Genomic DNA, 18,147 nt, shown 5'->3' with positions numbered 1-18,147 from the left:
ACTGCCCCCCATGTCCCTCTAGTTCACACACTGCCCCCCATGTCCCTCTAGTGCACACACTGCCCCCCATGTCCCTCTAGTACACTAACTGCCCCCCATGTCCCTCTAGTACACACACTGCCCCCCATGTCCCTCTAGTACACACACTGCTCTCCATGTCCCTCTAGTACACACACTGCCCCCCATGTCCCTCTAGTACACACACTGCTCCCCATGTCCCTCTAGTACACACACTGCTCCCCATGTCCCTCTAGTACACACACTGCCCCCCATGTCCCTCTAGTACACACACTGGCCCCCATGTCCCTCTAGTACACACACTGCTCCCCCATGTCTCTCTAGTACACACACTGCTCCCCATGTCCCTCTAGTACACACACTGCTCTCCATGTCCCTCTAGTACACACACTGCCCCCCATGTCCCTCTAGTACACACACTGCCCCCCCCATGGCCCACTAGTACACACACTGCCCCTCATGGCCCTCTAGTACACACACTGCTCCCCATGGCACTCTAGTACACACACTGCTCTCCATGGCCCTCTAGTACACACACTGCCGCCCATGTCCCTCTAGTACACATTGCTCCCCATGTCCCTCTAGTACACACACTGCCCCCCATGTCCCTCTAGTACACACACTGCTCCCCATGTCCCTCTACTACACACACTGCTCCCCCATGTCCCTCTAGTACACACACTGCCCCCATGTCCCTCTAGTACAGACACTGCTCCCCCATGTCCCTCTAGTACACACACTGCTCCCCATGTCCCTCTAGTACACACACTGCTCCCCCATGTCCCTCTAGTACACACACTGCTCTCCATGTCCCTCTAGTACACACACTGCCCCCCATGTCCTTCTAGTACACACACTGCCCCCCATGTCCCTCTAGTACACACACTGCCCCCCATGTCCCTCTAGTACACACAATGCCCCCCATGTCCCTCTAGTACACACACTGCCCCCCATGTCCCTCTAGTACACACACTGCTCCCCATGTCCCTCTACCACACACTGCTCCCCCATGTCCCTCTAGTACACACACTGCCCCCATGTCCCTCTAGTACAGACACTGCTCCCCCATGTCCCTCTAGTACACACACTGCTCCCCATGTCCCTCTAGTACACACACTGCCCCCCATGTCCCTCTAGTACACACACTGCCCCCCATGGCCCTCTAGTACACACACTGCTCCCCCATGTCCCTCTAGTACACACACTGCCCCCCATGTCCCTCTAGTACACTAACTGCCCCCCATGTCCCTCTAGTACACACACTGCCCCCCATGTCCCTCTAGTACACACACTGCTCCCCCATGTCCCTCTAGTACACACACTGCCCCCCATGTCCCTCTAGTACACACACTGCCCCCCCATGTCCCTCTAGTACACACACTGCCCCCCCATGTCCCTCTAGTACACACACTGCCCCCCATGTCCCTCTAGTACACACACTGCCCCCCATGGCCCTCTAGTACACACACTGCTCCCCATGTCCCTCTAGTACACACACTGACCCCCATGTCCCTCTAGTGCACACACTGCCCCCCATGTCCCTCTAGTACACACACTGCCCCCCATGTCCCTCTAGTACACACACTGCTCCCCCATGTCCCTCTAGTACACACACTGACCCCCATGTCCCTCTAGTACACACACTGCTCCCCCATGTCCCTCTAGTACACACACTGCCCCCCATGTCCCTCTAGTACACACACTGATCCCCATGTCCCTCTAGTACACTAACTGCTCCCCCATGTCCCTCTAGTACACACACTGCCCCCCATGTCCCTCTAGTACACACACTGCTCCCCCATGTCCCTCTAGTACACACACTGACCCCCATGTCCCTCTAGTACACACACTGCTCCCCCATGTCCCTCTAGTACACACACTGCCCCCCATGTCCCTCTAGTACACACACTGATCCCCATGTCCCTCTAGTACACTAACTGCTCCCCCATGTCCCTCTAGTACACACACTGCCCCCCATGTCCCTCTAGTACACACACTGCCCCCCATGTCCCTCTAGTACACACACTGCCCCCCATGTCCCTCTAGTACACTAACTGCCCCTCTAGACAAAGCACTGTGAGGGAGAACATCCACATGCAAAATCCTAATACTTTCCTATAATGAGTCCCCCAAATTATTATTGTGCATCCATATAATAAATCAAGAATATCAGACGGGCGAATGTCAGTGCTCCCATTATCACATGGTCATCCCATACAAATAACTACAGAATAATATAAAACAGAATAAAACATAACATATAAGTCCCACGAATACAAAGCCTCTGTAGCATCTACCCATACAAGGCAACGAACACGAGGCTTTGTTATTCCAGGATCCAGCATCACTCACAGAGGAATTTCTGCGGATGCACTGAGCGAGCGCTCGCCTACAGGCTGCAATTACATCAATTTACATTCAGCACAAAAAATAGTCAAAAAAGAATCATCAGTCACAAAAAAAAGCAAAATATTCAGGTCCTTACAATGCAATGAATTCCTTAAGGTCACAGAATGATTCCAATGCCTCAATCATCCTCAGGTTAAGTGCGGAGCGTTCAATCTCCGGACCCTAAGGCCCCCGCTGCCCACTCGCCTGCCCACACGCTGCGCTCCGGTGTAATTTCATCTATTAATATTGCAAAGGGTGACAATGGCAATGGCCAGTGATCCAAATATAAGCCTGAGCACAACCCTCCTGAGGAAGAACACCGGAAAGGATTTGGTATTTGCTCTGAAGGCCGTGCAATATTACCAGTGCCCCGAGATTTAATCATCTCCAGCAACAACCCTGGAGCACAACCAAGCTGAACATAGCCCAGAGGTGAGTCTTCTTATAGAACACAAAGTTTGTACAAACAATCGATAGTTTGAGAAAATCCAAGAATTTTTTTCTTTCAAAAGCTACTCTAACATCAACCAAACAAGACTTCTCTAAAGCTTCCTATATTCTCTCGAGTTGTCCTCCTTACCTAAGTAACCTTATCTTGAATAAACACGAACCGTTTTTTGAAGATCTAACAAGTTTTTCTTTTAAAAACTTTTCTAACATCAACAAACAAGACTTCTCTAGAGATGCCCCTTGTCTCTAGAATTGTCTTCATACCTTAGTTATCTGATTTTTATCCATTCACAATGCAATAAAACCCATCTACATCTATTAACCAACCCCCTCTAACTCCCATGCTCATAGTAAAAAAAAAAAACTTCCTTAACTTTTCTTTTTTTGACCAAATGAGACTTCTCTGTAGCTGCCCATAAACTGTTAATTTGTCTTCGTAACCTTCAAAAAAAAATCTAACAAATGTAACACTCTTCTATTGAGCAAAAAAAACTTCTCTAGAGCTGCCCATATACTTTTGGTGTAACATCTTCTTCTGCATCATCTTCTGTATGGAAAGTAGAGCTGAGGATGTGTAGATAAGTATCATCTTGTTTCATTGGGGCTTATTTACTAAAAGTCCACGGATCGCATTTTCGCAGATGCACTGAATCCATGTGACAGAAATTGGGGAGCGGGGCGCCGGACAATCCGACTGATTCGGACTTGTGTTGCAAGACAATGCACTTACATGCACCAGGAAGAAGAAGGTGAACTCCGGCGGACCTGAGCGGGGAAGCGACACATTCAGGATATCAGGCACACAATCTTAGTGAATTGCGGCACAGTGAATTATTGTCGGAACAATGCACTTTGGGTGAACTCCTCGGACAGGTATGTAAATGTGCCCCATTGGGGGTCATTTACAAAGGGCCCGATTCGCGTTTTCCTGAATTGCCCCGGGTTTTTGGCGCACTCGATCGGATTGTGGCGCATCGGCATGCACGCGACGGAAATCGTGGGGCGTGGCCGTACGAAAACCTGACGGATTCGGAAAAAACGCCGCATTAAAAAAAAAAATGTCGCTGGACTTGCACTTACCTTTACCAAGTATAGCATCGTGTACTCCAGCGGGCCTCAGCGGACTTCAGCGCAGCAGTGACACCTGGTGGATGTCGGAGGAACTGCCTTAGTGAATCGCCAGAAGACCAGAATCCACCGCAGAGAAGGCGCCGCTGGATCGCGAATGGACCAGGTAAGTAAATCTGCCCCATTGTGTCTTTTGATCTCTTGCCTCTTGACCTCTGCACTTGGTCACTAAGAGTTACTCTGCTATGATTGACAGAATCTCTTCCCACTCTGATTGCTGCACAGTCTGATGTTAGAAATCTGATCCAATCATCTTCTTGTCTGGGACTTAAATAAGGTTTGTGGCTTAGTGTAATTTGCCTGCTACAGTATTGTACTTGGCTTGTTGTCCTTATTCTGTGCTGTGTATTGTGGTATCTTTGTTACTTTGGAATGTATCCCTGACTATCCTTTAGCCCAGCGATTATGTACTGCATTCTCCTCTTGGTTCTGACCTGTATTTGGCCACTATTCCTCTCTGTTTGTATTGTCTTGTCTTTGGGTGACATTTACTTACCCGGCTGCTGGAGTTCACAGAAAGTGCGTTGTCCGACAATCATGCACATCTGCCGCGATTCACAAAGATTGTGCGCCCGATATCCTGCATGTGTCTCTTCCCCGCTCAGGTCCGACAGAGTTCACCTTCTTCTTCCTGGTGCATGTAAGTGCTTGGGCTTGCGACACAATTTGAAAGTTAAATCCCGCACTCAGTCCGAATCTGTCGGATAGTCTGATGGTACGCCCCCTGATTTTGTGTTGCATGGAAGTCGGCGCAGCTGTGCCAAAAGGAGGATCGCGTGCAACACATTCCCAGACACCTGTTAAATACCTCTCCAAGCCGTGCAATCCCCGAAAAAGGTGCAACGTCTGACGAAAGTGAGCAGCGCGACCCATAGTCCCAAAGAGCCACTTTGCACTTTGCTGCAGGAATGGACAGTTGAACAGTTGTCTCCTAGGCCGGGCAATTAGGCAGGGACAGATGGCTTATAGATGGTCTCTTTAGATGGCTTTTATATAATTAAAGTGAATGGAAGTTAGCAGATTAAAAATGGATCCATTTCTAGCTACACATTAGAGACTCTAACAAAGAATAACAACAACGGATCCAGGTCACTGGACCGACCCATTCCAGATAACCCAAATTCAGCTGAACATTACTATAGAGCTACCTAATGTACGACTTATTGATCAATAAGTAATGTTCAAAATATCTGTCCATTGATCACTATCCTATCAAGTATGTCAGGTTGCAACACAAATTACTGTATGTAACTTTATTGTTTTGTTAAAATAAATTAAAAAAAAAAAAACTTAAAAAAAAATATATGGTTATATTTTACAAACACAAGCTAATAGTAACATCAATGATACTCACGGAAAGTTTTGATTACTTCACTTGGAGTACTGAGCCGACTGTCCCCAAAAGAGTTTACCGATTTTACTGCAAACTGATATTCTGTGTCAGGAGAGAGACCTTTAAGTACCATGGAGTCCATTTGTACCTGTTCTGTAATAGAGACCCAATCACTGTCATCATCCGGCCTGAAAGAAAACAGAAGAAAAAGTCACAGATGGACAAAAACACAAAAATGTACTGGCAGGCTTTCTCTATGAGTGGGAGGAGGAAGACGGACTCACAGGCTTTCTCTATGAGTGGGTGGAGGAAGACGGACTCACAAGCTTTTTCTATGAGTGGGTGGAGGAAGCAGGACTCACAGGCTTTCTCTATGAGTGGGAGGAGGAAGACGGACTCACAGGCTTTCTCTATGAGTGGGAGGAGGAAGCAGGACTCACAAGCTTTTTCTATGAGTGGGTGGAGGAAACAGGACTCACAGGCTTTCTCTATGAGTGGGAGGAGGAAGCAAGACTCACAGGCTTTCTCTATGAGTGGAAGGAGGAAGCAAGACTCACAGGCTTTCTCTATGAGTAGGAGGAGGAAGCAGGACTCACAGGCTTTCTCTATGAGTGGGAGGAGGAACAGGACTTACAGGCTTTCTCTATGTGTGTGTGTTTGGGGGGGGGGGACTCACAGGCTTTCTCTATGAGCAGGGGAGGAGCAGGACTCACAGGCTTGCAGTATAAGTGTGTGGAGGGGGCAGGACTCACAGGCTTTCACTATAAGCGGTAGGGAAGCAGGACTTAGAGATGGTCTCTTTAGCAGTAGAAGGTCTGTATAACGTTAGTTTGTATAATGGTGGATGCTCTGTATAGCTGTATAATGTATTGTGTATGGAAGTAGGTGGTCTGAATAGCGGTACAGGGTCTGTAATTGTATATGTTTTATAAAGCTATAGATGTTCTGTGTAGCTGTATATAGTCTGTAGAGTAGTAAAGTTGTCAGTTAAAGAGATCCCGGTGTTCCTACACTTTTTCCTTATTACCCGTATATATGGAGCGATTAAGAATTTAACATTGGGGCTAAGAAGCTTCAGTTTACATCACAATCCCCAAAATATTAAAGCCAATAACTCTTCAACATTAACTCTTTGTGAGCAGGAAATGTGGAGAACAGTAAATTAGCCCCAGTAGACGCCTCGTCGCTGGTCTTGAAAGAGTCGACTTGTGAAACGCTCGCGCGCGGAACAACATCCATTTACAGGCACTAAATGCGGAGGAGCCCCAGGAGAGACGTTCCAAGGAGAGACAGGGATTTATTCATCTCACAGTCAAAAGATCAGCACACAAGCTGAGAGGAGCCGCCATGACAGTCCACGCTCACAGCAGCCTTAGGCCTTGTGCCTCATGTCTTATGTTAGTGCAAAATATTTGTTACTTTCTTCTTTCCGTGTTGGTTTATTGTTTGATTTTCTATAAAGTTTCTACATTTGGAGCACAGAGACTTTGGGTCTACGAGACACACGCTCGGTTATTTTTAGTGTTGCCGGTTCTGTACCCAGTTAGAGAGGGGAATGGGAGGTGTTTACACATTTTGAGGCTATTTAACCCAAAACTGAGACAAGTAAAATTAGTACAATCCTAAACTTGACTGCCCTCACTATTGCCGAGATCTAAGGACCCTTAGTTGGTTTTGGTTGGAGAGATGAACAAACATGGCTTTCCATACAGCGAGAAACGGTGATAGATTAGGGAGCTACATAAAAGGGGCATAAGATAGGCTACCTAAAGGGAGGTATAAGGTAGTTGGGGGATTAGCTTCCAAAATATGCCCCCCCTTCTTTCAAGGATTTATCATGAGATTGGATCCTTTCAAAAAGTTCCAAGTATTTGTTACAATTGTATCCTGCTACATTCTACATGCACCGATACAATGTAGCAACACATAAGAGCTTTAGCTGTTCACCAACCTTCTATAGGCCACCAAGTAATAGAGAATTGGGGAGCTGCCCTCACTGGCACCCTGCTTCCATGACACTGCGACTTCCGTGTCTGACACGACCACGACCTGCGGCTGCAGCGGAGGATCCGGCATCAGGCACAACTCTGTAGAAAGCAGAATAAAGGAGTCAGCCATGATTTCTACAAGCTCAAAGAAGACATTGGGGCTCATTTACTAAGGGTCGCGGAGCGCACTTTCATCGGACTGTGCGCTGTTTTCGTGGATTGCACGGCTTGGTCATGTGTTAAGCTAGTGTCTGTGCAGGGATTTTGGCGCACGCGACTGATTTTTGGCACAGCTGCGCTGGCTTCCATGCAACAGCAATCTGGTGGCGCACTGTCAGACGATGCGACTGATTCAGACTGAGCGTGGGATATAATTTTCAAATTGTGTTGCAAGACAATGCACTTACATGCACCAGGAAGAAGAAGGTGAACTCCGGGGGAACTTAGCGGGGAAGCGACACATGCAGGATATTGGGCGCACAATCTTAGTAAATTGCGGCACAGTGCATGAGCGTTGGACAATGCACTTTCTGTGAACTCCCGTGCGAATGTAAGTAAATGAGCCCCATTTTGTCATCAATAACAAATCCCCCTGAGGTTCCATGTGTCAGTGATTACCGCATTGATTCATCCCCTTCATTTACCGCTCATTTGCAAAGTAAAACAACTGAGAGTAAAGTAAACTGTGACACATCCACTTCTTACTACAACTACCTTTTCAATATTACAGCCACAACCCTCCATGTATTGTATTAATAGTTTATGTGATGGTGCAACTTAAAGGGACTCATTTACTTATGCGGCCGCTGTAGTTCACCGAAAGTACATTGTCCGTCTATAATGTACTGTGGCGCAAATCATGCGCCTGATATCCTGCATGTGTCGCTTCCCCGCTCAGGTCGACAGATTTCACTATCTTTTTAGTGGTGCATGTAAGTGCTTTGTCTTGCCACACAATTTGAAAGTTAAATCCCGCGCTCAGTCCGAATCAGTCGGACGGTCCGACATTACAAACCCAATTAGTGTCGCGTGGAGACCAGCGCAGCTGAGCCAAGAAATGATCGCCCGCGCCAAAATCCCAGTGCAGACACTTGTTAAATACCTGTCCAAGCAGTGTAAACCCCAAAAACGGTCCACAGTCTGACAAACGTGAGCAGCGCGACCCTTAGTAAATGAGCCCCAAAGTATAAATTATTTGTGAAGTGTAAAGAAAATGATTCAGACTTTTCCAATTTTTTTGCAAATTAAAAAACTGAGGCATTTGATTGTAGTAATTGGATATTGTGTACTCTGTGGAGGGGTCCCTGTCATTACTCCTCGGTGTATTGTTTCTAAAGGTGCAGGATCATTATTTACCTTTTTACTTACTTTCTATGATTTTTCTTTAACTTCTATGTCCTCTTGAACAGGATTGTTACTGTTATATGTCTATGTAGGGGAGGTCTCCTGTGTAGATCTCTCTGCTAATGGTGAATCACTTTATAGTGTATGTACATTATTATTCCAGATGTACTTCAGATACTGTTACCTCATCCGTAATACTGATTTGTTTCATTCATGTACCAATAAAGCAAATTTAAAAAACAAAAAAATAAAAAAAAAACGAAGTTGGCGTGCCTATATATTCACCTCCCTTTGTGGAACCAGCGACAAGGATATAAAGTTTCTCTTTTATTCGCACCTAAATTTGCGACTCTTTAACTCACCTAGCAAAGTTGGCCATGCAAGAATTTTTCAGTTTCCCACCTAAAGTCCCAGTTTTGGAACAAACAGTGGTTAAAAAGTTGCAAATAAACTCCAGTCCTGATCAGGCGTAGGAAAAAGAAGGGGTGCGAGTAGAGTTTGCCACATTTGTGCAAATTTTTCATTAAAAGTTGCAAAACCCCAGAGATTCAGCTGCCTAATTTATCAACCTCTAAAATAAATCAAACATAAATAAGTCCAAAAGCCTAAAAAACCAAAGAAGGACATGCACACATGCCCTGACTAAAGATAAATGCCCCCCCATATGTCTCAGTTTTTCAAATTTGCAAAAATTTAGCAAGTGCATTAAAAATGAATAAAGGTTCAAGAAGCATAAATACTTTTGCAACTCAATCTGTAGTTGTATATAAGAGCATTCAGCATAGTAGTTATTCAGAAGGTCTTGGCCTTGTTGCAGTCTGACCCCAGAGATAGAGTAGAGCAGGCAGTTGTAGGTGTGGTCACAGAGATGGAACAGTGCAGGCAGTTGTAGGTGTGGTCACAGAGATAGAGGAGTGCAGGCAGTTGTAGGTGTGGTCACAGAGATAGAGCAGTGCAGGCAGTTGTAGGTGTGGTCACAGAGATAGAAGAGTGCAGGCAGTTGTAGGTGTGGTCACAGAGATAGAGTAGAGCAGGCAGTTGTAGGTGTGGTCACAGAGATAGAGTAGAGCAGGCAGTTGTAGGTGAGGTCACAGTGATAGAGTAGTGCAGGCAGTTGGAGGTGTGGTCACAGAGATAGAGTAGTGCAGGCAATTGTAGGTGTAGTCACAGAGATAGGGTAGTGCAGGCAGTTGGAGGTGTGGTCACAGAGCTAGAGTAGAGCAGGCAGTTAGAGGTGTGGTCACAGAGATAGAGTAGTGCAGGCAGTTGGAGGTGTGGTCACAGAGATAGAGTTGTGCAGGCAATTGTAGGTGTGGTCACAGAGATAGAGTAGTTTAGGCAGTTGTAGGTATTGCCACAGAGATAGAGTAGTGCAGGAAGTTGTAGGTGTGGTCATAGCGATAGAGTAGTGCAGGCAATTGTAGGTGTGGTCACAGAGATAGAGTAGTTTAGGCAGTTGTAGGTGTGATCACAGAGATAGAGTAGTGCAGGCAGTTATAGGTGGGGTCACAGAGATAGGGTAGTGCAGGCAGTTGGTGTGGTCACATAGATAGAGTAGTGCAGGCAGTTGTAGGTGTGGTCACAGAGATACAGTAGAGCAGGCAGTTGTAGGTGTGGTCACAGAGATACAGTAGAGCAGGCAGTTGTAGGTGTGGTCACAGAGATAGAGCAGTGCAGGCAGTTGTAGGTGTGGTCCTTACCTGGAGATAGTGTGGAGACATCCCTGGGCATACTGGCCCTGCCTTTTCCTGCCCAGCTATAGGCTCCGACACTAACCCGGTGCAGTGTTCCTGGCTGCAAATTGTTGAGGATGACTTTCTAATGGGAGACAGAAGAGGATTCATAATTGTATTTGCAGACCTCCTCTGACAGTAAATTAAAGGAAATCAACACAAGGATTTAGTGGTTTTAACCCAAGCAACATGCTAACCATACATATGTGTGCCTCCTGAAACAGGATCTGCTTTTCATTTAGCTGTTAATGTCTTATTTTCTGTGAAAAGGGACTTTTTAAAATATGCAAATGAGTCTCTGGGCTCCTGTGTAAGTCACAGAAGCCCCTACTAGTTCCGTCAAGTTTGGTGCTCATGCCAACCTCCGCCCTCCCTTCCCCTGCCAGAGAGTCGGTGACAACTGATGGATCCAGAAGGGGCTTCTGTGATGTACACATGAGCCCCTGTGGCTCATTTGCTTACTTTTAAAAGTCCTTTTCACAAAATCTAAAGGAAGAACGGATTCTGTTTCAGGGGGCCCACCAGGGGTGTACCAAGCCTGTCTGCTGCCTGAGGCGAGCCATAGAGTGGCAGAGCAAAGCAGACTGGGAGGGAGGGAGTAGAGCGGACCGGGAGGGAGCAGAGCAGAGCGGACCGGGAGGGAGCAGAGCAGAGCGGACCCGGAGGGAGCAGAGCACAGCAGACCCGGAGGGAGCAGAGCGGAGCAGACTGGGAGGGAGCCCGGAGCAGACAGGTGCTCAGGGGGATGTGGCAACCGGTGGGTAAAAGGATGTGCCGCCTGCGGGAAAGAGGATGTGCCAGTTGACATGCAGGGGAGTGTGTCAGCATGGGTGGCGGAACGGGCCGCGGGAGGGCGCACGGTAGCACGGGTGTAGGTTCTGGCGTCAGCATAGACGGACTGGCAGGCGGCAGCATGGACGGGCAGGCTCACAACGCCGCCCCCTCGCCCAGCAGGTGGCGCGCCGCCTGAGACGAGATTCTCAACTCGCCTCATGGCAGGTACGCCCCTTGGCCCCACACCAGGTTAGGATTAAAATACCCTAAATCTATGTGGTTGATTTGCTTTAAGTAAAATGTTTACTAGCATTCGTTGAAAACACAGGAATATGGTGAATGGTTGGGGATAACAAATGGGTCAGCCGATCTTTATTATCCCAAAAACAGAGAACCTGTCATCAGACACGGATCTTCAGCCTCATAAAGTTACATTATACAAGGGAATGAGAATCATGTAACTTCCAGTCCATGACTGACAGATGGCAATGACGCTGCAAAAATTATCAGAACATTTTTAGTTTATTTTAATGCCTTTTTCATGATGGAGCGGCATGTGTGATACGGCGGATTCTTCTCACCATCTGCTGAGCTCTATATCCTGCAAACCAGTGCTACATAACAGAGAGTTAAGTGCACCAGCGGGTAGCACCAGTCAGGGTAGCAGGACACAGGAGGCCCTGGAGGGTCAAGTGCTCCATATGCTGGACTCCTAGGGTGCACCAGCAGGGCTTGGATGACTTAGGTTGGGCGTGAACTGAATACTTGCGATGCATTGCAACACCTTGCTACACCTCTGGGGCAGGTGTTTCTCTCTCCACGCCCTCTCTATGACCCTTTGGCCTTTAATGCAGCTCCTCGTGGGAGGGATTTCCTGAATAGAATCTCCTATTCTAGTAGCTACAAAGAAGATAGCAGAAAGAGCTGTTCTCTATCACTACAAGGGCCCCATACTGTCCACGTATATGCAGCAGGGGATTTGACATCTTTGGGGCCACATTAAAAATATATGCGGGACCCCTAAAAATGCAAGGCTCTATGAACTACATTGCTCTCCCTTCAAGACATCAAAGCAATTAGCATTGTGATTATTGTCTCTCCTGAGAAAACCTGTATCCTTTTTGCAAAGAAATATAGATTAATATGACTATATGCAAATTAACAGTCTGGTGCACCATGGGTGTGGCCATGTCAGTGCTCTTTCTTCTTCAGTTTCAATACATAGCCCCTCCCACTCAGCCTTGATTGACAGAGCCATATGCTCCACCTATGACACTGTGCACAAGACCAGATGTAGCCACGCCCCTGTTGTACCGAACTGCTCATTTGCATATAAATATGAAGAGTTCTCTGCATTCAGGATATGGATTTTCCCAGGAAAAACATATTACATACAAGAATAGATAGAATTTTTGTGTTTTATTATATTATTAAAGGAAATCTACCATCAAAATCCATCATGAGAAACCAGAGACATTACTCATAGGGGCATATTTATCATACGCTGGCGCTCGTGCCACGTCGCTGCATGTTCGCAGCGCGATACATCAAGAGGCTTTCACATATGAAAAGTCGCCGGCAGCAGCGAGTGCGCAGGAGTGGGGACAATAACGCCCTGCGCCGGCCCACTCCCGGCAACCCCCTCCACTCGGCCGGCCACGCCCCTTCTTGCCCCACTGGCGTGAAGATGGCGGGTTGGGGCAAATAATCGCAAAAGCTAGCAAATAGTCCTGATAAATATCCCCCATAGACTGTGGTGATCATCTTATATTTATTATCCATGGCCTTCTCACTTCTAAAATAAACTTTTAAAATTAAAAGCCTCAAGGTCCCCAGGGGGGTGTTACCAGAGAACCTCCATGCCGCAGCTTCACAAATTGTTACATTACAGCACTTCCCCCCTTCCTCTGCCTAATGTAATCGCACACAGTGGGAGGGGGAAAGTGTTCCTGCACACTGTCTGTAAAGCTACAACACGGAGGGGCTCTGGAAACATCGCCAGAGCACTTCTGAATCATTAGCATAATTTTGAATAATGATTTTAGAAGGAAGGAGACCATGTATAACAAGTATAAGAAGATTACTACAGTCACGGTACCTGGATCTATGAATATTGTCCCTGGTTTATCAGGATGGATTTGATTGCTGGATAATGATTGAAATGATAAAATTATTTTAAGACTATATTAATACTAACAAAATTATAATGTTATAAATATAAAGATAATAATATTACAATAAAAATGCTAACATAAAATGATACTACAATATTATTATAACAATAATAATAACAACAATAATAATAACAATAATAACAATAATGATAATAACAATAATAACAATAATAATAATAACAACAATAATAATAACAATAATAATAATAATAATAATAACAACAATAATAATAATAATAATAACAATAAAAATAACAATAATAATAATAATAATAATAACAATAAAAATAACAATAATAATAATAATAATAAAACAGATATACAATTTATCAGACACATCCACAGTCGAGCTCCAGCGTTACTTACAAACATCTCGGTCGCCTCCAGTTGCCCCTGAAATAGAAATAGTTTTTACTTATTTTATTTATAGATTATTCTTTACAAATTATATAAAAGCCGAGTAGCGAGGTCTCCACTAGCGACACTGGCATCTAGACATAACTCTGTCCTGATAAATGATAGCTAAAGCCATGGGTGGATTAATACCTCCATGGGTCATGGGCTGTAGGAATATTATAGTCCCTACGAGTCTGGAATCACTTCCTACATCTGGATCTAGAATCAGCTTCTTGGGGAATGGAGGATGTGTCCCTTCTCCCTGATTTCTAGCTGCGGTTTCAGGACCTGTGGTGGACCTTCAAAGGTTCTGAAATGGCTTCTGTGTCCATGTACGTTGAGAGCATTAACACATGTTTGAGGAATTCATGCATTAAGTTCTGTCTCAGCATAACATTCAGTTGGTGTTTTTTGTGGCCAAAGGGCCCCCTAGAAGACTTGGGCCCCAGGCTACCACCCGAATTGTCTATATTATAATCCACGGCTGGCTGAAGTACCACAGACACATCGCGGCACATTGACTTACCCGTCCTGTTGTGTCCGCCGATCCAGAATGTCTGACAAGAATTCAGAGCTGCCGCGATTCACTTACAGCGTGCACCCTATTTCTTGAATGTGTTGCTTCCTTGCTCAGGTCCGCCGGAGTTCACCTTCTTCTTCCCGGTGCATGTAAGTGCTGATCTTGTGACACAATTTGAATTTTAAATTCCGCGGTTTGTCCGAATCAGTCGGGTTGTCTAACGACCACGCCCCCGATTTGTGTCACATGAAATCCGGCGCCGATGCGCCACAATACGATCGCGTGTGATAAAAACCCTGGGGCAATTCAGGGCAAATCGGAAATATTCGGGAAACCGGACGGAAAGGCGTCCAACGGACCCTTAGTAAATGTGCCCCATCATTTGTTGCAGTGCTGGTAGTCAAAAACCCACAGACCAGCTAATAACAATGATGGTGACGACAGGACATCGATCTTATAGTCTAATATAAACACTTTACCAATTACATTTGCTCGTTTATTGAAGGAATTATAAGTTATCCCCTATGGATTTCACATTTAGTGTTATCAGAGCGTGCAGCAATTTTAATAACCACCAGTGCTTAATAATTTATTATAATGATCCTATAAATATTTCCATAATAGTGCGGCGTACCATATTCAGCATATCCAGTTTTAGGGGAACGTCCTGCGTCAGCTGCTTCACATGTTTGCCGTTAATTACTTCAGTGTAGAAAACCTACGAGACAGATAGAAAATTACAGATAATTCTTTAAACTTAATAATGAATCATTAACCATGTAGGATTATAATAATAAAGTATCAGTTTAATAAAAGGCTAAAAGACGTATAGAACCCAGAACGTATCTAATATTTAACACATTTAATCTCAAAGGTCCAAATGAGATGATAAACACTATAAATAGAAAAAGAATCTATAAAAATAGTAAAGGGTTAAAAACTGTGAACCTATATATATATATATCATAGGGTAGTAATAAGATTGTGGTCTCTTTCAGGTTCTGGGTCCTTGTTGTTACCCGTCTAGAAATCAGGCTTCACACCCGGCTATGGATGCACATAGGGCAGACAATTCCCTTTCCGGGCAGAGCATTTGTCAGCTTTGTTGTACAGACTGGTGCAGAATATAAAGAGTTGTCTCATTATCGTTAGAGGGTGTAACAGTAAGGCTACAGTATACACTAACTACAAATATATGAGTCTATAGGCTGCCCCTGTAGATCTTTACTTTACATTTCAAGGACTTCATTCCATTTTTTCATGGAAACTCTGAGAGTCTATGGGGGTCATTTACTAAAGGCCCGATTCGCGTTTTCCCGACGTGTTACGCGAATATTTCCGATTTGCGCCGATTGTACCTGAATTGCCCCGGGATTGTGGCGCACGCGATCGGATTGTGGCGCATCGGCGCCGGCATGCGCGCGACAGAAATCGGGGGGCGTGGCCGAACGAAAACGCGACGTATTCGGAAAAACCGCCGCATTTAAAAACCGAAAAAGTGTCGCTTGGGGAGCGCTTACCTTCACTTGGTCCGAGGTGGTGAATTCCGGCGCGATGAGATGACTTTCAGCGCAGCAGCGCCACCTGGTGGACGGCGGAAGAACTACATTCATAAATCCCGGCCGGACCCGAATGCAGAGCAGAGAACGTGCCGCTGGATCGCGACTGGACCGGGTAAGTAAATGTGCCCCTATGTGTTTTCTCCATCAATGCATCACTGTCTATAGAAATAAAGAAATATGTCCTCCCCCATACAGACAATACAGGAAGGAAGTGTGTGTCTCCAATATGTCCTCCCCTATACAGATAATACAGGAAGGAACTGTGTGTCTCCAATATGTCCTCCCCTATACAGATAGTACAGGAAGGAAGTGTGTGTCTCCAATATGTCCTCCCCTATACAGACAATACAGGACGAACTGTGTGTCTCCAATATGTCCTCCCCTATACAGACAATACAGGAAGGAAGTGTGTACCTCCAATATGTCCTCCACCTATACAGACAATACAGGAAGGAAGTGTGTGTCTCCAATATGTCCTCCCCTATACAGATAATACAGGAAGGAAGTGTGTGTCTCCAATATGTCCTCCCCAATACAGGAAGGAAGTGTGTGTCTCCAATATGTCCTCCCCTGTACAGATAATACAGGAAGGAAGTGTGTGTCTCCAATATGTCCTCCCCTATACAGACAATACAGGAAGGAAGTGTGTGTCTCCAGTATGTCCTCCCCTATACAGACAATACAGGAAGGAAGTGTGTGTCTCCAATATGTCCTCCCCTATACAGATAATACAGGAAGGAAGTGTGTACCTCCAATATGTCCTCCCCTATACAGACAATACTGGAAGGAAGTGTGTGTCTCCAATATGTCCTCCCCTATACAGATAATACAGGAAGGAACTGTGTGTCTCCAATATGTCCTCCCCTATACAGACAATACAGGACAAACTGTGTGTCTCCAATATGTCCTCCCCTATACAGACAATACAGGAAGGAAGTGTGTACCTCCAATATGTCCTCCCCTATACAGACAATACAGGAAGGAAGTGTGTGTCTCCAATATGTCCTCCCCTATACAGATAATACAGGAAGGAAGTGTGTGTCTCCAATATGTCCTCCCCAATACAGACAATACAGGAAGGAAGTGTGTGTCTCCAATATGTCCTCCCCTGTACAGATAATACAGGAAGGAAGTGTGTGTCTCCAATATGTCCTCCCCTATACAGACAATACAGGAAGGAAGTGTGTGTCTCCAGTATGTCCTCCCCTATACAGACAATACAGGAAGGAAGTGTGTGTCTCCAATATGTCCTCCCCTATACAGATAATACAGGAAGGAAGTGTGTGTCTCCAATATGCCCTCCCCTATACAGATAATACAGGAAGGAAGTGTGTGTCTCCAATATGTCCTTCCCTATACAGACAATACAGGAAGGAAGTGTGTGTCTCCAATATGTCCTCCCCTATACAGATAATACAGGAAGGAAGTGTGTGTCTCCAATATGTCCTCCCCTATACAGACAATACAGGAAGGAAGTGTGTGTCTCCAATATGTCCTCCCCTATACAGATAATACAGGAAGGAAGTGTGTGTCTCCAATATGTCCTCCTCTATACAGATAATACAGGAAGGAAGTGTGTGTCTCCAATATGTCCTCCCCTATATAGACAATACAGGAAGGAAGTGTGTGTCTCCAATATGTCCTCACCTATACAGACAATACAGGAAGGAAGTGTGTGTCTCCAATATGTCCTCCCCTATATAGATAATACAGGAAGGAAGTGTGTGTCTCCAATATGTCCTCCCCTATACAGACAATACAGGAAGGAAGTGTGTGTCTCCAATATGTCCTCCCCTATACAGATAATAGAGGAAGGAAGTGTGTGTCTCCAATATGTCCTCCCCTATACAGACAATACAGGAAGGAAGTGTGTGTCTCCAATATGTTCTCCCCTATACAGACAATACAGGAAGGAAGTGTGTGTCTCCAATATGTCCTCCCCTATACAGACACTACAGGAAGGAAGTGTGTGTCTCCAATATATCCTCCCCCTATACAGATAATACAGGAAGGAAGTGTGTGTCTCCAATATGTCCTCCCCTATACAGACAATACAGGAGGGAAGTGTGTGTCTTCAATATGTCCTCCCGTATACAGACAATACAGGAAGGAAGTGTGTGTCTCCAATATGTCCTCCCCTATACAGATAATACAGGAAGGAAGTGTGTGTCTCCAATATGTCCTCCCCTATACAGACAATACAGGAAGGAAGTGTGTGTCTCCAATATGTCCTCCCCTATACAGATAATAGAGGAAGGAAGTGTGTGTCTCCAATATGTCCTCCCCTATACAGACAATACAGGAAGGAAGTGTGTGTCTCCAATATGTCCTCCCCT

The 18,147-nt window shown here is 45.5% G+C and overlaps 1 protein-coding gene across 3 annotated transcripts in view; it reads right to left on the bottom strand.

The window, feature by feature from the left end:
* Positions 1–18,147, bottom strand: part of EGFLAM (EGF like, fibronectin type III and laminin G domains) — a 92,057-nt gene that overhangs the window by 41,762 nt on the left and 32,148 nt on the right. For all 3 annotated transcript variants that reach the window (XR_011853115.1, XM_072135288.1, XM_072135275.1), the window contains exons 3-7: positions 14,884–14,967; positions 13,700–13,726; positions 10,353–10,470; positions 7,272–7,407; positions 5,342–5,508 (exon numbers count right to left, since the gene is read on the bottom strand). Coding sequence is in view for 2 of the 3 variants with exons in the window: in XM_072135288.1 (XP_071991389.1) it covers positions 5,342–5,508; positions 7,272–7,407; positions 10,353–10,470; positions 13,700–13,726; positions 14,884–14,967 (532 nt within the window). In the remaining variant the exon portion in view is untranslated. The remainder of the gene's footprint in view (positions 1–5,341; positions 5,509–7,271; positions 7,408–10,352; positions 10,471–13,699; positions 13,727–14,883; positions 14,968–18,147) is intronic.

This window comes from Engystomops pustulosus, chromosome 1, assembly GCF_040894005.1.
Source record: "Engystomops pustulosus chromosome 1, aEngPut4.maternal, whole genome shotgun sequence".
In the NCBI taxonomy this organism is placed as follows: Eukaryota; Metazoa; Chordata; class Amphibia; order Anura; family Leptodactylidae; genus Engystomops; species Engystomops pustulosus.
This window is presented reverse-complemented; position numbering and strand designations above follow the sequence as displayed.